General features: G+C 49.8%; 1 protein-coding gene across 4 annotated transcripts in view; it reads left to right on the top strand.

Moving 5' to 3' along the window:
• DET1 (DET1 partner of COP1 E3 ubiquitin ligase) overlaps nt 1–21,510 on the top strand; it is a 60,711-nt gene that overhangs the window by 27,827 nt on the left and 11,374 nt on the right. Inside the window, exon 6 of one of the 4 annotated variants that reach the window (XM_057720073.1) lies at nt 1,223–1,610. The exons of the other annotated variants lie outside the window; for them this stretch is intronic. Coding sequence (XP_057576056.1) covers nt 1,223–1,274 — 52 coding nt within the window. The 3' untranslated portion in view covers nt 1,275–1,610. Of the gene's footprint in view, nt 1–1,222; nt 1,611–21,510 lie in introns of those variants that run through there. 4 annotated transcript variants of the gene reach the window in all.

Here is a 21,510-nt window from a genome sequence, read left to right as displayed (position 1 = left end):
AGAAGTTTGCTATACTCAGAGGTCACTAGAAATAGGAGGCATGGCATAGGGAGGCACCCGGGTCAGTCAGGAGTTAGAGGGAGCAAGGGGAAAATGTGTGCGAGAGCTTCTAGGGTGGTTTCTACAAGAAGGAGCAGGCAAGGTGGGGTGAGTAAATTTGGGATTGGCTAATCTGAATAATTTTGGTGGGCTCTGGGACAAGGGCTGTCACTAGCTGTCTCCTATCAGGCCCTGGGGTAATTAGGGCAGCTGGATAGTGTCATAAAGGAGCTGGTTGGGTACTGACTCTGGATTGATTGGTGTGTTATGAAAGGCACACTCCCAGGCAGGTTGTTTGCTAACCCTAGGAATTAGCTAATCCTGGGAGGGGCATTCCCTACAGGGTTAGCCAGGCCCCAAGATGTCAAAACATCAGAAAATAAAAGGCATGGTTAATACTGTACAAAACAGTGATTGCAAGTAGTAAAAGGCATTGCCGTGGTTGAATGCTCTGGGTTCTCCTGTTAGGGGTACGTTGTGGTGGCCAGCCTCCAGGGTGGCCCACAAGTGATGTAACCTCCTAGATTCATGCTGGTGTGCCGTCTCCTCCCAGCACTGTATCTGGGTTGGTCTGTGTGAGCAATAAACACAGCAGCAGTGGTGGTGTGTCACTTTCAAGGCTCTGTTATAAGAGACATTTCAAGGCTAGCCTTTGCATCCACCTTACCCCTCCCTGAATCACTCGCTCTGGGGGGAGCCAGCTGCCATGTCATGAAGACACGCAGGTAGCCGTCTGGGGAGACCCACTTGGCAAGGAAATGAGGCTTCTTCCTCACTCAAAATGTGTGACATTTTGGAAGCGGATCCTCCAACCTCAGTCAAGCCTACAGGTGACTGCAGCCTCACGAGGAACCCTGGTTGGCTTATTTCATTCACGTATTAAACATTTATGGAGAACCTAGTATATGCCAGGAACTAGGAATATAAGATTGTGTAAGTCATAGCCCCAACCTCTGAGTTTCTAGTCTGGTAATGTCTCCAGGTACCTATCTCCTCTTTGAAAGAAAGAGGTGCCTTGGGCTCTCCCTGGTTCACCCATCCCACCATTAGTTAAGTGACCAGGTAAGCACTCCTTGTGTGGAGTTAGGAAGGAAAAGCTGAGTGGTGGATCGCTTTTTTGTGGGAGCCCACTGCTTCTCCTTGTTTCATTAACTCTCTGACGATGAAGTTCTGTCCCCTGCAGGGAGCATTACAGCACCCCAGGAGAGCAGCCTGAAACTACTGCCTGGAAGTAGCACACAGTAACTCTAATAGCAGAAGTGGGCTTCCTGGACTTCCCTGGTGGCGCAGTGGTTAAGAATCTGCATGCTAATGCAGGGGACACAGGTTCGAGCCCTGGTCTGGGAAGATCCCACATGCCATGGAGCAACTAAGTCCGTGTGCCACAACTACTGAGCCTGTGTGCCACAACTACTGTGCCCTTGTGCTGCAACTATTGAAGCCACACACTTAGAGCCTGTGCTCCACAAGAGAAGCCACTGCAATGAGAAGCCCGTGCACCACCACAAGGAGTAGCCCCCACTTGCTGCAACTAGCATAAGCCCATGTGCAGCAACAAAAACCCAATGCAGCCAATAAATAAATTAAGTAATTAATTTAAAAAAAAAAGAAGTGGGTTTCCTGGCCAGCCCCCTTCAGCTTCCTGGGACTAGAGATGTCCTGGTCTTCAGCTTCCAAGCTTAGTACTTAACTTTCCAGGATTAGAAGAGGAGAGACTCTCTCTTACCCTTAATTAATTGTTGAAAGAACAGAGAGGGGTCTATATTTTTACTAGAAAGAAAAAAAAAAAATAGGAAGGAAGGAAGGAAATATTCTGAACAGAGGAACAAAGAAGTAAAAGATAATTTTCAGGCTTCCCCCAACAGCTTTTGCTGGGAGTTATGAAGTTTGAAATATGCCTTTATGAAGGAATGTGTTGCTCAAAATAAATTGCCTCTAGGTTGTTTTTCCAAGTCAATTTTTTTTAACTCTAAATGTCATTCTATTGATATTTTTTAAAAAATAAAGATTTTGTGAAAAGTGCTTCTCAACTCAGCATAGGTTAGGGTTAAGATTGAAGTAGTGGGCATACTAGAATCTTGAGAGAGATTCCTTTTGAAAAAACAAGTTGTTATCATTTTTGTTGAGAAAATGAAAAAAATGCATAAGTTTTCACATTACAAACTGTGGAGACCTTGAAAAAAATCTTATCTGATGAGGTTAAGCAGAAGACACTGGGATTCATAATTGGGACATGTCCCCTCAAAATCTTAGAGGGATGGGGATTTTCCTGGTCATCAAGTAGGAAGATGAGTTTCACAAGGCTGGAAAGCATTGTGTTAGAAAGATGGCAAGTTTCATAGAAAAAGTAGAATGGAGAAAGTTGGAGAGGCAACATTTCTGTGAGTTTCCTGAAGAAGAGATTTAGGGAGGGACAGGCAGCAAGTGCCTAGGTCAGAGAAAGATAAGGGACACAAAATGGACCTATAATTGCTGAGGTGCCATTGTCTTCTAGATTTCTGTTTATAATTTTGCAGTGAGTAAGCCCCTTTTAAGAAGGGGGAAACAAAAACTTCCATAAAAATCGAATACATAAAAATGAAAACTTGGCAAAAAATATCAAACAAAATCAGATGGCAAATGACTGCATTTATCTAAGGCTTGATCTCCTTAGCTTAAAACATTTAAAAATATATGCTAGAAAGATGAACAATCCTGAAGGAAAGCTGGGCACTGAATAGTATTAGCAGGGTGCTCACAGAAAAAATAAATACACGTGGTCAACAACTGTATGGAAAATGCTTATAATATTTATTTGTCACCCATCAGATTAGCAAAGGTTAAAAATGTTTGATGAAAAAAGAAAAAGTTTGATGACCCAGTATTGTCACGAAGGTAGGGTGCTCTCACCCACTGTTAGTGGGAGAGAAAGTTGATTCAGATTTCTTGAAAGACAAAGAACAGTGTCTTAATAAATATGCATATCTTTTAGCCCAGTTAAATTCTGTATTATTAAGCCAAAACATGTGCATATGTATATGTATGTGTATAAGGCTTTTCGTTGCAACTTTTTGTTATGAAAAAGTGGAAACTACTAAATGTGTATAAGTAGAGATGGACTAAATTATGAAATGTCCATAAAATGGGATCCAATACAGCTGTTAAAAATAACGAAACAGGGACTTCCTAGGTGGCACAGTGGGTAAGAATCCGCCTGCCATTGCAGGGGACACGGGTTCGATCCCTGCTCCAGGAAGATCCCACATGCCATGGAGCAACTAAGCCCGTCTGCCACAACTGTTGAGCCTGCGCTCTAGAGCCCGTGAGCCACAACTACTGAGCCTGTGTCCTGCAACTGCTGAAGCCCATGCGCCTAGAGCCCGTGCTCCACAACAAGAGAAGCCAGTGCAATGAGGAGCCCGTGCACCACAATGAAGAGTAGCCCCCGCTTGCCACAACTAGAGAAAGCCCATGTGCAGCAACGAAGACCCAACACAGCCAATAAACAAATTAAATACATAAATAAATTTATAAAAAAGGAAATAACGAAACAGATCCATACATATGGATTTGGAAAACTCTCTGAGACATACTAATTGAACAAGTGTGTTTAGTGTGACGCTATTTTTTGTAAAAAAGAAAAAAGACTAAAATCTGAAATAAAATTGAAATCAATAAAGACATAAATACATACAGGCTCTTAGAAGGCCCGGAAGATGCTATTAATGATGTTTGCCTCTGGAGAGTGGGCCTGGGAGTGAGGGAAAGTGGATATTTACTTTTTAGCTTATGCCCTTCATCTTTGTGATTCTTTTACTGTAAACGTGTATTACTTAAAATTCTTAATGTTTTTTCCTAATTTGTAACTGTGGTAAAAAACACACGACATGAAATTTACCATCTTTATTTCTGAGTGTACAGTTGAGTAGTGTTAAGTACATTCACTTCGTTGTGCAGCCAATCTCTACATTTTCATTTTGCAAAACTGAAACTACAACTTTTTCAACTTGCAAAACTGAAACTTCTATACCTACGATAATTCCCCATTTCCCCCTCACCTCAGCCCCTGGTAATCACCATTCTACTTTATGTCTCTATGAATTTGACTACTTTAGTTACCTCATATAAGTAGAATTGTACAGTATTTGTCTTTTTGTGTCTAGCTTATTTCACTTATTTCACTTAGCACAATGTTCTCAAGGGTCATCCATGTTGTAGCATAGGTCAGAATTTCCTTTTTATTTTTTAAAGCTCTTGATTGGAATATAATTGCTTTACACTCATGTCCCAGTTTTTGAGGTACACCAAAGTGAATCAGCTTTATTTATACACATATCCCCACATTCCCTCCTCGTGACTCCCTCCCACCCTCCCTGTCCTGGCCCTCTAAGGCATCACCCATCATCGAGTTGATCTCCCTTTGTCATGCAGCAACTTCCCACTAGCTAGCTATCCTTCCTTTTAATGGCTGAGTAAGATTCCATTATATGTATATACTACATTTTGTTTATCCATTCATCCATTGTTGTTGGACGCTTGGGTTGCTTTCCATCTCTTGGCCATTGTGAATAATGCTTCTATGAACGTAAGTGCGCAAATCTCTCCTTGAGATCCTGCTTTCAATTCTTTTGGATGTATACCCAGGAGTGGGATTTAATGAGCTTCTAAAAAAGATTCTAACCAATGAATTCACCTATAGCAATGGAAGTGGTATTAGGTAAACACTCTGTGGGCTTAGTTGAGCTGAGTAGTCCAAGGCCAGGATTTTCTTCACCAGCCTCCTGGGGGGTTTAGCAATTTCATTCCTGCCCCCTGAGCCTTTCCCTTGCACAGACAGGAGGGGCCTTAACAGGCTGGTTAACCCGCTGCTCCCTGCCTGCTCCTGCCTGCATTGATTTGGCACATTTCTATAGCTCCCTGAAGGAAAAGACGCTGCAGCAGCATTTAATTAGAAGTCAAGAACATGCTTTCTCAAGGACACGACTTATTTCTCAGCCAGCTGTTGCCACTTGCTCCCTAGCAACAGTGCAGCACTCACGTCTGATTGCTTCTCTTCAGACAAGGTGGGTGGCCGGCCCACCTGCTGTCATAGCCTGGGGTGGGGGTGAGGGGATGGTCCCTGGGTCTAGGGCTGATTCTCCAGAGGAAGTGAGTGATCTGAACCTGTGATTCCTGCAAAGCCAGATATGGTGCTAAAACCCCTGGCCTACCTACTCTACCCCCTCCTTCAAGTTCGTGATTAGAGCAGAAAGAATATCACTAGCTATAACACAGATGGAGCAACATGGTCCAGAAAAGTCTGCTGGGCTTATGAAGGTGCAGCTGGGAGACTTTGGGGGAAGAGAGGGAGATCTTAACCCCACAGTAGGTAGAGCCTGCCTTTCAGGATGGACTTGGGGGGTGTTGGAGGCCCGGGGGACACCCCGTCCCAGGCCAGGGGAAAAGGAAAGCCTCATTCCTGGTGGCTCTGGGTTTCCAGGGCCTACGGAAAGGGGCGTGCGGAGGCAGCCATCTGCAGCAGCCATGGCCCCGAATCTGAACTTGCCACTCCTCAGGGAGTGTGAGAGACAGCTGCTCGGGAGCCCGACTCCGGGCCCTGATTCCTCCCAAATGCTTTTGCAGAGGCTGCAAACTGGACACTTTGAAATGAGGCCACTCAAGTGACAGACTTTTTTAGTGTATGTGGTGTTTTTACAGATAGGAGGTTTGTAAAATATCCTGCATTTTCATGTTACCGTCAGGAGGCCCGCAGTCCCACGGTTGGGGCCATCTTAGACTGGGTGTGTGTGCCCCCAGCTTGCATAACCCAGGCCACCCATCTGTTGGCCTGTTTGCTGTGTGACTCCTGCACCCTTCTGTATCCACAGTGAGTGAGGCTGCTTCTGCAGGGATCCTCTTGTATTTACTCATTAAATTTTTTTTTTTTAAACTCATTAATTCTTTTCCATAAACATTTCTTGAGCTTCTTCTGAGCATCACAGCCTGAGCTAGGCACGGGGCTGGAAGGACAGCAAGGCATGGTCTTTGCAGATCTGAGTTTACCGACCAGATGGGGAGGCAGAGAAGGAAGCAGTCTGGGGGGATTCACCGAGAGCAGATGAGAGATGGGTGCACAGGGGTCAGGGAGCAGAGACCCTGGGCACCTGACCCAGACTGGTGGGATCCAGGAAGGCTTCTGGCAGAGCTGTGGTCTGAGCTGAGTTCTGAAGGATGAGAGGGGTTAGTCTGGTGAGAAAAGGGGAGAGGAGGGGAAAGGGAAGAGACGGGACTCCAGCCAGAGACATTGACCACTCCCTGCGGGAGGGAGTCCAGTGAGTGGCTGAGTCTCTAGAATTCTCATTCCACACCTTCTCAGGCTCTGACCCTAGAGCATCGCCTCTCTTAGCCTGTTTCTTCACCTATAAAAAAGGCGTAATGATACCGCCTTTCGAGGGTTGTGCGGATGTACTAGACACTGCACTTCTGGCCCACATCAAACGTGTAGTTGGTGCCCCTGGCAGAAAGCTCTCATCAAACACCAGGCTAGGCAGCCCCTCTTTCAGGGAGCATACACCCTCTCCCCAGGTCTGGGGGGTGCAGGTGAGTGTTCGAAGGGTTAATCTGGCATTTTCAAGTCATTCTACCCGTGGTGAGAAAGGACTAGATTTTCCCATTTCTAGAGAGGCCATAGGAGATGACAACCCTTGGTTCTGGCTTCCCTTCCAGCTGCTGCTATGGATGAAGTGAAAATAGAAAGCCACCCCCTCCCAGTTCCCCCACCGCGCGGGCAAAGGCCAGCCTGTCTCAGCCTGCAGACACCTTCTAGGTGTGTATCTTCTATTGTGCGAGCCACAACACAACAGGATGCCTGCTCAGGGGTGGGTGTGGAGGAAGGCTGGGGAAGAGCGTGTCTTCGACACACCTTCTGTAGAAAACAGAACAGAGAGGCTGGGCTCTGGCCACAAGGACCACAGGACGGAAGGCAGTCATGGGCTGCAGCATCACTGCCATGAGGCATCACCGTATCAGGGGCCGCACAACTCAGAAACGCCCAACAGTTTCAAGTTCAAGGCCTCCATTTGCCCTTACATTGCCTTTCGTGGGCTCTTCCCCACAGTTCTGCTTTCCACATCATTGCGGGCCGTCGTCATTTGTTTGCTTCCCCCAGCACTCGAACCTCTTTCTGGGTTTGTGGGATTCGACATTTTCTGAATTCTAATAGGGAGCAAAGACCAGCTTCCCCTAGGGGCCTTCCAGCTGAGGCTCTGCTGGTCGGCCCACTCGTGGCAGACCTCCTAGCCGGCTGGAAAGGAGGGATACATGGGGAGCCCCCTTCCTAAGGCAGTGGCCCCCAAATACTAATATTTTAGTATAAAACTTTTAGTATGAATCCAGTTCACATCTGGAAACAGTCTCAATACAATTATTGAGATTCTGCTGCCGGAGTGATGAGGATTAGGCAGGATTCCCAGGTTGTGGACTAGGAAACCAACTGGAGAACAAGAATAAGGGAGTCACTGACAGGACCGAAATTAGTGTGCAGGCCTTTCCACTAGGTTCTGAAGGTCCTCATAGATTTCAGGACCCTGTCTAAAGAGAGCTGCATCTTTGGCTCTCCTTAGCAGAGTGCAGACAGATGGAATTGAAGGCTCTACGTGAGTTAAAGTTGGGGGGGGGGTCCGCTGTCAGGGGTGCCTTTTAGAGGGTCAGAGGGAATGCATGGGGGCTAAAAAGAGCATGTCTCAGGCACCTGAGCCAGGCACTGTGTAAAATTCTTAATGTCTGTTAACTAATTGACTCAGCTCTCTGAAGTGTCTGCTATTATTGTCTCCATCTTATAAAGATTCAGGCACAGAGAGACTAAGTAACTTGCCAAAAATCACAAAGCTGGAGCCAGAATTCAAATGGACTTTAGAGTCTGCAGCTCAGCCTCCCCCCTAGCCCCTCCATGTGGTAAGGGGCCCTGGGGAAGGGCGTGGGATAGCTGAGGGCAGATGGCATATCTGGGACTCACTGCTGGCAGCCGGCCTTGTGGGAAGGGTGGAAAATCCCCATCTGAGCCACAGATCCAAGCCAGGGGGATGGGGGTGGGGGAGATGCTGTGAGGGATAAGGGCCATCTTAAGGACACCTGAGCATCTCTGGCTAGGGAGGCAGGTGGCAGATGGGCAGCCATGGAGCCCAGCCCCGACCAGCTGTTGTTTGCAGAGGAGGGTGAGTGCGTGGTGACAGCTGGATTAGGTGTACCCAGCAACCTCAGTGACCACTGGGTGGAGATGCACCGTGGGCTCTTCTGGCTGGCCCTTCCAGCACCTCCCAGCCCGGGGAGCTTAGTGCTTGCTAATCTCTGTCCCCATGGCAGCAGGAGGTGACAGGGCCATCGCTAAGGCCATGGAATCTTCCATTTCTTGATAGCCGGGGAGCTTTTCCAAATGATCAGAGAACCTCTTCCCTTCTAAAAAGTGAGATGTAGAACTAAGATGACGGGCCTAGTGTCTGTCTGTAACTGCAGTGAATGGTGTCCCTCTTGTCCTACACAATCCCCCTCTTGTCCACATCCTCTGTGTCTGCTTTGATTTGGGGCTGCTGATTTCATTGGTTTTGTCTGCTTTTCTGTCTATTTTCTGCCTCATTTCACAAAGGATTTGAAGTAACTCTCAAAAATATATCGAAAGTAACAGGACAATGAAATATATAGTTGAGTACCTTGCGGCCAGAGGACTATATGGGTAAGCCACTGGAGGTGTGTGTGGAGTGCTGGAATTCCTTAGTGACCCCTTCCCAGAATACTGCTTGAGGAACCATTCTAGTCTGTCTCAAATGTAAAGCTTAGAATGACATTTTGGGCATATTTTCTTTTTCATATTACATAGGCAGTTGATTCATTCAATAAATACTTATTAAATACCTATTTAAAAAAAGAAGAAAAAATCCCCACCATTTTCATTTCTAAATTCTTTTGTCACATTTTAGAGACATTAGTGTCGTGTCCTTTCAGAATCAGACTAATGTTTTGAAGTCTAGATAACATTCCAGAATCCACTCCTATATATCATTTCAGTTCATCTTGTTGGTGATTCAGAGTCTTTTCCTTATTGTTTTGGAATGTTTTTCCGGAAATGTTCTAGAAAACCGTTTTTAAGAAGTCACACTTTCTATTGCTCACTGACATTCTCATGGCATTATCTGGAATATGGCTGAGTTTGCAGCTGGGTATCGGCTCCCCTACGGCGTGGGCCAGGCAGGGCAGCCCAGGGTGACTGAGCCTGGAGGTGAGGCCCCCAGCCCAGCCACTGGCTTAGGCACCTTCACTCAGTGAGATTCACAGGTGTTTACTGAGCACTATCTTAGGCCCTGGCCACTATGAATCCACAAGTCCCTGCCTTCATGGTGTTCCATTCTAGCAGACAAGACAGAACATAAACCAGGAAACTAATAAACAGCTGGCATCATCTGGTTTACGTTTTAACAAGATCCCTCTGGCTACTGAGTGGAAAATGGGTTGCGCTCAGGGGAGGGGGTGGTAGGAAACAGAGAGGCCATTTAGGAGGCCAAGGCAACAGGCCAAGCAAGAGTAGGGTGTAGCAGTGGACATGGTGAGAAGTAGTCAGACTGGGACATATTTTGGAGGTAGGGCCAGCTGGACCATCTGATGAGTTCCACACAGAGGTAAGACAAAGGAATCAAGGATGCATTCCAGGGCTTCCCTGGTGGTGCAGTGTTTAACAATCCACCTGGGGACTTCCCTGGTGGTCCATTGGCTAGGGCTCCATGCTCCCAATGCAGGGGCCCCGGGTTTGATCCCTGGTTGGGGAAACAGATCCCACATGTTGCAACTAAGAGTTCACACGCTGCAACTAAATTTCCTGCATGTGGCCACTAAAAGATCCCACACACCGCAATGAAGATCCCACATGCCGCAACCTTATAAGATCCGGCACAGACAAATAAATATTTAAAAAAAAAAAAAAAAGAATCCACTTGCCAATGCAGGGGACATGGGTTCGAGCCCTGGTCCAGGAAGATCCTACATGCCACGGAATAACTAAGCATGTGCACCCCAAGTACTGAGCCTGTGCTCTAGAGCCCATGAGCCACAACTACTGACCCACGTACCACAACTACTGAAGCTCGCACGCCTAGAGCCCTTGTTCTGCAACAAGAGAAGCCACTGCAATGAGAAGCCAGTGCACTGCAACGAAGAGTAGCCCCTGCTCTCTGCAGCTAGAGAAAGCCTGCATGCAGCAACGAAGACCCAATGCAACCAATTAAAAAAAAAGTGAATAATAAACAAAATAAAATAAAAAATAAAGGCACAAAACTTAAAAAAAAAGGATGCATTCAAAGTCTTTTGGCCTGAACTGGGTAAGTGGTTCCATTAGCTACCTTACATTAGACTGGGAGAGGGAAAGGGTTTATGGGGAGCTCATAAGAATCAAGAGTTTTATTTTGGCCATACTAGGTCAAGATGTCTATTAGACACATCAGTAAAGAGACCTGTAAACTTCCAGTGATCAGTCAGCATGTCAGTGAACCTGGGCTGGGCGAGCAGGAGCAGGGAAACAGGCTGCCTAGTGCCGCGCTCGCCGCCTGTGCTCAGGGCAGCCCCGGAGTCCCCCGGAACCCCCCTGCCCAAGGCAGCTTGCTCTATGCAGTCATTCATTCATTCGTCACAGTCAACACATATTTATTGAGTGCCACGCTGGCTATTTTCCATTTGACCCTCAAAAGCCCATTTTTGATGTGATCTAAATGGACAACATGTTCTTTTCTGGTGTTCCATTTAGTGTTCTACTTTTGAAGAAACATGAAAGCCAGTAGAGTGAATGGATCTATTTATAAAAGATAGTTAATAAGGCCCACGAAGCCGGCCTCCTATAATCCAGGGCTGGTGGGAGGACATGTGAACTTGGAACCCTTTTATCCTGTGTCCCTGCTCCTCGGCCCACCGCCGCCATCTCCTCCCGATTGCTGTCATGCCTCTGATCAGAGCCCTGCTCGGAATCCCTAGGGGCACCCCAAATTCCTTTGCACGGCATTCCCAGCCCGGCCTCAGCCCCTTGTCGGTCCTTCCCCTCGGCATTCCCAGCCCGACCCTGCCCCACTCCGCCCAGGCCTGGCTCAGGAAGGCTGTTTACAGAGCACGCCGCCCAGCCTGGCCCTGATGTTTTTGGGCCTTCCCACAGTGGCTCCCCTGCTCCTCGCCCACCCAGGATGCACTCGCCCTGCCACTGGTGCAGAGGCCCAGCTCGGCAGCTGCAGTCCGCTGCACCCTCCTTCCCTGGTCCACTGCCGGAACGAGTGCCCTGCTCTGCTGTGCTCCTAAAGTGCTTGTCCGTCCAGCCAGGGAGCCCTGCTGGTCCGTGCCCAAGAAGCGGGATGAATCTGTTAGTCGCAAGGTGTGGAGCAGGTGAGAGGCCGGGTCCCCACGGCCCACCGGGCTCTATGCGCGGTAGGAGATGGCTCAGTGTGATCCTGGAGGGCCCCTTTGTGCCCCACGCGCACCTAGCCCAGCCCCTGCTCCTGCGGGATGGTAAAAGGGCTTCTTCCTGCTGCCTTGGAGCTTCCGCTAAAGGCCCCCAGCTGAGGACCACAGATGCTCAGTACCCTCACGGACTAAAGCTGTGCTCTTTAGCACATCTGGAGTGGAATTACTGCAAAGGCATCGCCTGGAACTCGTTAGAAATGCAGACTCTCAGGCCTCACCCAAGAGCCACCAAATCAGAACCTGCATTTAACAAGGGTCCCTAAGGATTTCACATGCTCAGTCAAGGATGACAAAAGGCTGATAGAGAGAAGGGCTAGTCATATCCACGTGGCCCTTAATAAAAGATGGCAAAACGAATCCAACAATCACCACCCTACCCAGGTGAGGGAAGAGATCTGAAATTTGAAAAGGGGTCCTGTGCCAGTCAGGCTCACAGTTGCAGGAAACAGAAACCACTCTGGCTGTTTCAGGTAGGAGAAGATTTGTTTCCGGAATTTCGGTGTTTACAACACTGTCGGAAGGGCCCAGAACATCCCTTCAGACCCTCTAGCTGCTCCCTCTGCCTCATCAGGAAGGCAGGGCTTCAGGAGTGACTGAGGGTGTGGGCGACCTCAGACCACTGCCTCACTTTGACCCAAAGATGGGGACGCTGTCATGGCCACTGCCACAACTGCCTTTCAACACGGGCAAAAAATCCAACATCTCCCAACCAAAGCAGCGGGAAGGGCATGGTCTCTGCGTCTCTTCTTCCTTCCAGATCTGGTGCAAGCACAACTAACTTGCAGGACTGCTTGCTACAGCTAGGACTGCTTTCCCCTGCTCTGAAGTCAGGTGATGGGGGAGGAGCTTGCAGAGTGTGGGGCACTTATCAGAAGGGGAGAGTGGTGTTTCATGCCCTGGGTGGGAGCAAAGTGAGCTGCAGAAAACCAGAGCCTGTTTCATGCCATCTCTAAGGCAGGGTTCAAGAGAGTTCTTGGGAGCAAAACATCTCACACAGCGTGGGTGGGACATATGCAGGAAGATGGAGGATGGTGCCTGCTTCCAGGCAGAAGCCTGGAGCAGGGAGGCTGGCAGAGCAGGGCAAAGGGAGATGGGGCAGCGGCTGAGTAAGACATGCTGCTGGCATGTGGTGGCGCAAGGATGCATGGAGCATCCCCAAGCTTCCTGTGGCTCAGTGGGGACTGTCGGGGGAGCTGGGCTTGAGCCAACATTGCCCGTACCCCACTCACCTAATGGGGCTCAGAGGTGCCCGCAGGAGGACCCTGGGTGGGGTGGGCCACAGGGCTAGGAGCTGAGATGGGTGGGGAGGGGTCAGCCAGCACCCATGTGCTCACTAAAGGGGTCATGTTTGGGTTCTCCAGGGAGCAGACTCTGAGACATTCCTGTGTGGGGGATGTTTATTAGGGAGTGGCCCAGGAGCGACCCTATGGAAGGGAGGGGAGGAGGCAGTGTGGGCAGAGGGAAGGCAAGCTGTGCTGCAGGCCTAAACCAACCCCCAGGTGCCTGTCAGAGCTGGCCAGGCCCTTAAGCCTGGGCCTCCATCAGCCATCGGTGGACCTGCTGTTGGAAGAGTGATGGCTTTCTGCGGCCGTCCCTGGGGCTGACAGCAGCTGGGCAACAGGTCCCTCCTTTGGGGGTGGGGGTGGGGGAGTCTGGCAGCCCTCTCCATGCCCAGCCCACCACAGAAGGCCCAGGGCAAAAGTCTCTGCCTGGGTGGTGGGGCGGGACTGGTCCCAAGGACCCACCACGGGCCCATGCGAGAGCCGGCCTGTCGTGACGGAGGTGTGACGGCCACTGTTGGCCGGAGAGCAGGACAAGCTTTGCACTTCTCCCTCGTCCATCCTCCCTCATCCTGACCCTGGAGGAGTGAAGATGGAGTCTACAGAGGGCTAAGGGGAGAAGCTGTGAAAGGCCCAGAGATCAGAGTATTGACTGGACTTATAGATCCCTGGAAGATTGGGATAAGTCAAAATGGGACTTAGTCTTACAATTAAAAGAAGGCCATGGACTCTTCCTGAGATGGGGGTTCAGGGGTACAGAAAGGAGATCTGACATAGTTGATGTGAGGCAGTGATGGGAGAAAAATAAAGTTGTATCCTGAGAGTCCAAGTTCAGTCTGTTTCCTGAATCTGGCCATCACTGAGGGGCTGCACAGAGTTGGCGGCGTCCTTGGTAGGGCACGGGCAGGGGGTGGGCCTGCACTCTTTGCTCTCGTATCTGAGAGGCTCTGGAGCCTGCACGGTGACCCAGTTTTCTGCCTCGTCTGAGCGACATGTGCACTGATTATAGGGGTGTGAGGGCCCTAAATGACTGCAAAGTACTTTTCAATCAGACAGAAAATAGGTGAGAAATGCATTTCCATTAACTCCCCAATTATCCCAGTCCCAACAGGACAAAAAACTGTGCTTTGCCTGCTCCCAGGGACGTGTCATCAGGATCCTGACTGTCCCTCTCCCGGAGGCAGCCAGCACTCCGCTTGCACAGCCGAGGGGCTGGAGATGGGTCGATGGCTGAGGCTCATCCGCCCCTTCGGAGGCCTGGGTGCGTGGCCCAGGAAGGGAGCCCCCCCGTTGGTCCCTCAGAGACAGGGCCACTGGCCCAGGGCGTCCATGTGAAGTGGGGGCTGCCGCAGCCCCATCAGTCCCTTCTGTTAGACACTCCCTGCAGCAGCTCTGGTGCTTCTCGGCCCCCTTCAACCCAGAGAGCAATTTTGCATCGTAAACCTCTTTTGAATGGGCCCTGCCCGGCAGTCCTGACTGTTCTCGGTCAGACTCTCATCTCCCATCTCACCTCCAGGAGGGAGAACCTGTTCCTCTTCTCTACTAGCTTCTGATGGCGGCAGGCGGTCCTTGGCGTGTGGCTGCCTCACTCCAGTCTCTGCCTGGGGTCACATGGCCTCCTCCTCTGTCTGTGCAGTCACATCTCCCGCTGCCTCCATTTCTTAAGGGTACATGTGATCTCATTTAGGGTCCACCCAGATAATCCAGGATAATCTCCCCATTTGTAGATCCTTAAATTAATCACATCTGCAAAGACCCTGTTTCCAAATAAGGTGACACGTACGGATTCCAGGGTTAGGATCTGCGCTCTCTGGGGGCTGTTATTCAGCCTGCTACAGCCTCCTGCCCTCCCTCACACTGTGCTCTAAACTGCTGGTGGTTTACCACACAGACTGTCTTTGCTTCTCTCTGCCCTTTGTCCACAGGTGCATCCTCTCTGCCAGAAACTTCCCCTCCATCCCCCGCATTTGCCTCCTAATGCTTACTCTTTCTTTTGTTAAATATGTTTATTTATTTATTGGCTGCATTGGGTCTTTGTTGCTGCACACGGGCTTTCTCTAGTTGTGGTGAGCAGGGGCTACTCTTCATTGTGGTGTGCAGTCTCCTCATTTTGGTGGCTTCTCTTGTTGCAGAGCATGGGCTCTAGGCATGAGGGCTTCAGTAGTTGTGGCTCACGGGCTCTAGAGCGCAGGCTCAGTAGTTGTGGCACACAGGCTTTGTTGCTCCGTGGCATGTGGGATCTTCCAGGCACAGGGCTTGAACCTGTGTCCCCTGCATTGGCAGGTGGATTCTTAACCACTGCACCACCAGGGAAATCTCTAATGCTTACTCTTATTTTGAGCCTCAGGTGTCACCTCCTCTAGGAAGTGATCCTTGATACCTCTTCTCATGACCACTACCATCACACACACACACACACACACACACACACACGTTTTGTGGTAGCATCTGAGGGATTACAATGGATTTTTTCTGAATTTGTCTCCCCCACCAGCCTCGCAGCTAATGAGGGCAGCTACCAGGTTCTAGACATATTTTATCTGAGTATGGATAGATTTTCGAGGAAGGAAGGATGGAAGAAAGGCTCCTGAAGGATAGACGCTTGAATCATTTGGCTTTTAAATTTAATTTAATGTTTGGCTACAAATTTGTAAAACAATCTGGCTTAATCTACAGTTGAGTGGATTTAAGGGAGTAGGAGGATGGGTGGTTGGCTCCATCAGAACATTCTCTGATTAAAATCACAGGAAAGAAAGCTTTGGGAATAGTAATAATAATAAGGGCAGCAAGATGGGCTTGCATCTGCATCCACCACTGTTCTCAGCCAGGACCCTGCAGACCGGAGCCCAAGGGAGCAGGGCGGGAAGAGCGCGGAGGTGCCGTGGATGCGCACCGGCTGTCCAAGCACACGCCCCTAACAGCCCCGTGCAGGTGGAGTAGCTGAGTCTCAGACTGATGCCAAACCAGGGTCCCAACCTGAGTCAGGTGTCTCCAAAGCCCCAGGCTCCCCCACTGCAAGCAGGATGGGGGAATGGGCAGCCGGGAGCCCTGGGAGAGCACGTGGGGGAGAAGAAAAAAGAGCTTTTCCGGGGCATCAGGTCAGGCCTGTGCCGCAGCCCCGAGGTGCTCCCCCGGTGTGGGCTAGTGCATCTGAAGCCGGGCTGTCCTCCCAGCCACGAAGGAGCTGTGGGCCCCCAGGTGCCAGAGCCCATCCCACTCAACCACCTCTTGGTCCTGAGGGGAAACTGAGGTCCACTTGGGGAAGGGGAGTGTGACTGACTGCCTACTGGGTCTGTCTCAAGATGACAGGTGTCCTACCAAGCAGGGCCCCCTGTGATGCCATGCTGCCCCTCCGCTGACATTTCCTTTCAGTCCAAGGGGATTACGCAAATCCGAGGTGGTTAAGTTGCCACAGGGCACTATGGAAATGGGGCGCTGGACTCTGTCTGTGCCCCCCTTCCAGCCAAGCAATAATGACACGGAGGCTGACTTTTCCGGCCAGACTTGTTAGGCTGAATTGCAGAGCATGTGCACAATTTAATTTGAACTCGGACGGGCAGAGGGGAGACGCCAGATTGATTATCAGAACAAATTTCAGAGCCAAGTCAGAATCCTCCCCCAAATACTGGGCCAGCTGCAGGGTTGGGGGTGTTACAGGTCTGTGTGTGTCAAAATGTCTATTGAAAAAATGTGATTTGCACACTTCAGATAATTTACCTAGTGCCTGGCTCTGCAGCTTCTACATGTTTCTTACAAACCAGTGTTTTATTTCTATTTTTATTTTAATTGGTTCATTAATTAACCTGAATAAGCAATAATATGGATAGTTGACCCTTGAACAACACAGGTTTGAGCTGTGAGGGTCCAATTCCTTTTTATTTTTCCCTGATGCTATAGGTATTTATTTAATTTTTATTTTTAAAAATTTTTATTGGAGTATAGTTGCTTTACAATATTGTGTTAGTTTCTGCTGTACAGCAAAGTGAATCAGCTATATGTATACATAAATCCCCTCTTTTTTGGGAGGGTCCACTTCTATGCGGATTTTTTTTCACCAAATCCTTTTGGTACTACGGCATCCAGCGTTGAATCTGTGGATGCGGAACTGCGGATACGGAGGGTGACTGAAGTTATAGGTGGATTTGCAACTGCACAGAGGGTTGGCGCCCCAACCCCGGCGCTATTCAAGGGTCAGCTGTACATGGCACCTCTTCTAAAGGTGGAAAAGGTAGAGTCTTCTTTATGCCTGTTTCCCAGTCACTCAGTGTCTCTCCCTGGAGAGAACACTACCATTTGGGGTATGTCCTTCCAGATAGTCAACGCATACACATTTATGTGCACACATCCTGTCCTTTTCTACAAAAATTCGTGACCGTATTCTGCACTGGCCTGCCTGTCCCGCCTCCCACCCCCGTTTTTTCACTTAGCAATACATCTTGGCTTGTTTCAGGGTTAACATTCCCTTATCCAGATGGACCGTAATTTCTTTAGCCCGCTGTTGATGGACATTTGAGTTCCAATCTTCTTCCGTTACTCTTACTTGCAGTGCCTCAGTAAGTATATATCTCCACTTACTCCCACCCACACGAAAGCCCATCTCAGCTGCACTGTCTGATACAGTAGCCACCAGCCACATGGTGTATTTATGTTTTGATTAAGTTGAATTAAATCAAACAGTTCATTTGAATTAAATGAACTCTCAGTTCCTTGGTCATGGTCACGCTCGCCGCACAGCAAATGCTGGAAAGTCCCGAGAGGCTGGTGGCTGCTGTGCTGGCCGTGCAGCTCCAGGGCACGTCCATGAGCAGGGACAGAGCTGCTTCATGTGGGAAATTCCTAGACAGGAACTGTGGAGCCCGAGGTCTGTACATCATAAGTAGTGACCGATATGGCCAAATCTCCCTCTGAAGAAGCTCTAGCTACTTACATCCCCCCCAGGAAGAGCTCAGGGAGGGAGAGCACTTATTTCAGAACAATTTATGGAATATTGGGGAAGAAAAAGAAAGGTTCCCTGTGTACCGATCACAAGGACATTCTGTTTCCATTGTCGGTGCCACGTTGCTGGAGTTGGACGCTGCTGTTCCCGCCTGTCAATTGGAGCCCCACCCCGGCCGTCTCCCGCTACCTTGTTGAGGTCTGCTTCTTCCCAGCTCGAGGCCTCTTCCCTCCCCTCTCCCTCAGGCCCAGGGCTCCTTCACACCCCGACTCACGGCTGCCACGTCTCAGGGGAGAGAGCCTGTCTCCTCATCCACCCCTGTTGCCACGACACAGCCTCAACGGAAGACTCGGCATCCTCAGTCTCTTCCACCCTCCTTCCCTTCGGTGAATGCGGACCTCCATGTTGCCAAATTCATGGCCACTGCCCAGTCCTCACCTTGCTTGAGCCTCTAGCTGACCTCTCAGCCAGGTCTGCACCCCGACTGTCCCCTCCTTCTGAAGCGCTCGGCCCTCTGGCTCCTGCGACGCCACACCTGCTGCCTGATTGCTGTATCCCTGCCTCCTTTGCAGCCTCGCCCTCCTCATAGCATTTAGCACTGGGTCGTCGTCTTCTCCTCATTCTCTACTTTTTTCCTGGGAGAGCGCATCCCCACCGTGGCTTGGATTAGCATCACTTGGAGAGTGATGGTCGTGCATTTTAATTCCCATTTCCTCGATCACTAGTACGAGTGGGCATCTTTTCATGGCTTCTGACCGTCTGTATTCTTTACGAAAGCAGCTTAGAAGCAGAGTAGACACTGGATACAGGTTCCAGTCCAGACCATGGCAGGTCCCTGTCTTTGCCCCCTCCCCTGTCTCCACGCCGTCTCAGCATCTCCACAGTCACCACGCTCGACACCCCTGCCCCAGCCCACAGCCTGTGCTCTTCTCCAGGACTCTCATCACCCGACCCCTTCCTCTGTGGTCCCCAGAGCTCCATTCCGCTGAGAAGAGACAGCCTCTCATCACCACACTCCTCCCCAACTCTGCACATCTCACCCCAGTGGCTGGGGATGGGGGTCAGCATGTGGCCAACGCCTCATCCCCCTTCTGGGACATCATTCTGCCACCTCCTCCCAACAGTCCTCTTTTGAAATTTATGCTGTTTCTCTGCTCTTCCTAAACCGCTATACTCCTTCCTGTACTCTGGCCGCTCTGTGTTTTTTGCGGACTTTCACTCTCCCAGACTTTTCTGTTCTCTGCCCTGATGCTCACTTTGGGGCTTCAGCATCAAGACTGACAGCTTTTTTGTCCACATCTCATGGTTTCTTTTTTTTTTTTTTTTATTTTTTTATTTTTTATTTTTTTGGCACATGGGCTTAGTTGCTCCGTGGCATGTGGGATCTTCCTGGAGTTGGGATCAAACCTGTGACCTCTGCATTGTCAGGCGGATTCCTAACCACTGCGCCACCTAGGAAGCCCTCATGGTTTCTTGACTTAAACCTCAGTGAGTCTATTTCCACTCTATTTTAGATGCCTGCACACCTAACTTCACTGGCTGCACATGAGCTTGACTGCAGCCTCCTACACGCCCACCTCCCTTTCTCTATCACATCTTGTGTGGCCACAGGTTTTTTCCTCCTTCCTTTTCTCCCAATCCTTTGGTAAGCTTTCACCTCCATTCGTCTTCCTATCTGATCTAAACCCATGACCCACTATGCCAACTAAGTCATATCCAATAACCTGATGATCTCTCACCCCCTTAACCTGGGGCCATGCTGCTTTGCCAGTTTCCAGTCCTAAAGACACCTGGTGATGCCCTGATGGGATGAACTGAGGGGATCATCCTCTCACCCAAACACCAATAACATTCACGCCTCATATGGAACTTCCTTCTGACTCATTCAGCCACGTGCCTGTCCCACCTCCTTGGTCTGCGAGCTCCAGGACGGGAACGACAGGGCTGTATCAGTCTGTGCAGTAGCCCGTGCTTGTTCACTTTGGTTGAATGGACATTTTCTGCTTTGGCAGTGACCACTCCATCACTTTGGGCTGATGATACTCAGATTTAAAAAGTAATGTGCCTATTCAGAGTAGGAAAAAGTGACGAGAGAGAAAGAACAAGGGAGCCCAGGGGGAACGCATATACGCATTTAAAAAAAATGGACATATCAGCATCAGGTTGCAGACAGAGGTGACTGGAAAATGGTTTCTCCTAGTGCCGAGTTATATTCTGCAGCATCCGGGTACTCTAGTGTTAAACAGGTTTATTTTGGTGGTGACAGTACAGCTTGGTGTTAGGTGATGACCTTGGCCGAAAGAAGGGAAAACGTTGCGTCTATGCTGAAAGGAAAGAAATTATATTTGCCTGTTTGTCTGCAGAGGAGAGGAGAAGAGAGAGGAGAGGGGAGGAGAGGCTTTCCTTGTGCAGCCAGTCCTGGGCTGCCGCAGACCTACTCACAGCAATAACCCGGGGCCTTGCTGCCAGGAAACAACGAAGTGTGTCACACAAGCTGATGCCAACACTGCCTGTGCAAATACTCAAGACCCAGTGCTCTGCGTCTTCTCTGCCCAGGGGAAGTGCAAGCACACGGCCACCTGTCTCACAACTGAGAGGCCGGCTTTGGAGCATGGCTTGTGGCAGCAGGGCACAGGGCAGCCCGGCATTTTGGGTGAACGGTAACTGCCTTAAGTGGTCAGCGAAGGTGCCTTAGTACCCCGAGGAGGGGCCGGTCTCTGAGGCCAAGACCCAACGATTAAGAGGTGATAGAGTCTAAGAGAGCACAAGTTCACTGGCCTTTTAGAGCCTGGACCCAGCAGGGCATCGAGGCTCCCAGCAGTGGAGCCGAGTGCATTCTCCCGCGCATGCTGACGACGGCACCACCCCAGCTGGCTCCCGGCAGTGGTGCCAGGCTTCCGTTTCTGGGCCCGAGACTATTGATCCTTTACGGTCCTCAGTGTCCTGTCTGCTTGTAGGCGCTCTTAAGCAGCGCCTTGGGAGCTTTTCAAAGCGTTCTTGGGAATAAAATAACACTTTCTAAAACTACGGCATTAACACAACATTGTAAAGCAATTATACGCCAATAAAGATGTATAAAAAAAATAAAACTGTCGTGTATCGAGGATTTCACTTCTGGAATGATGGAGACCACCTGTGCTTCCTCTTCTCCATGTGCTCCTCCAGATCCGTTCTGCTGCCCAGGAGGCTGGCCCTCCGAGGACAGCACCACTCTGCTCCCCTGCCTTCTGCTTCTTGTTAGGTTCAGCCACCGGGGACATCAGGTGGTCAGAGGCTGGAGCAGTCAGGGCGTTTCTTCCCTTGCCCTCTGCTGGGCCGTGGTTCTGGCAGAGGCCACCCTCCTGTGACTACAGCTCCTGCCAGGCTCTGGGAACTGTCCCTTGCCCTGCCCCTGCCAGTCCTTGAGTGCTCCAGCATGTTTGTCCCCTGACCCTGCCCACACCTCTGTAAACGACCTTCTTTAAGCTTCTCTATTGAACCGTCTGTTTCTTGCTCTGATAAACGAATTGTTTCAGGCCCTCTGTGCACCCAAATAAAGGCCAAACCGTATCACATCACAGAGCAGTTCTCATGAGCCCCATGTTTTTCACATGTAGTTTTATGGTGAAAAAGTGTAACTCCTTCCAGCAGTGGCTTCAACACAAGAAGTCTGCAGCTGGGTTTCTTTAGTCATTGGTAGAAAGTTAACCTTCATGGGTCCTGCTAAGGATGGAAGCGAAGGCAGTAGGGAGACATTTTCCTTCTAAATTCACATCCAGGTCACGGTCCTTCCCCCTCTCTAACCTGTGTAACACAGCAGCTTTCCTATGT

Source organism: Hippopotamus amphibius, chromosome 2 (genome assembly GCF_030028045.1).
Source record: "Hippopotamus amphibius kiboko isolate mHipAmp2 chromosome 2, mHipAmp2.hap2, whole genome shotgun sequence".
NCBI lineage: Eukaryota > Metazoa > Chordata > Mammalia > Artiodactyla > Hippopotamidae > Hippopotamus > Hippopotamus amphibius.
This window is presented reverse-complemented; position numbering and strand designations above follow the sequence as displayed.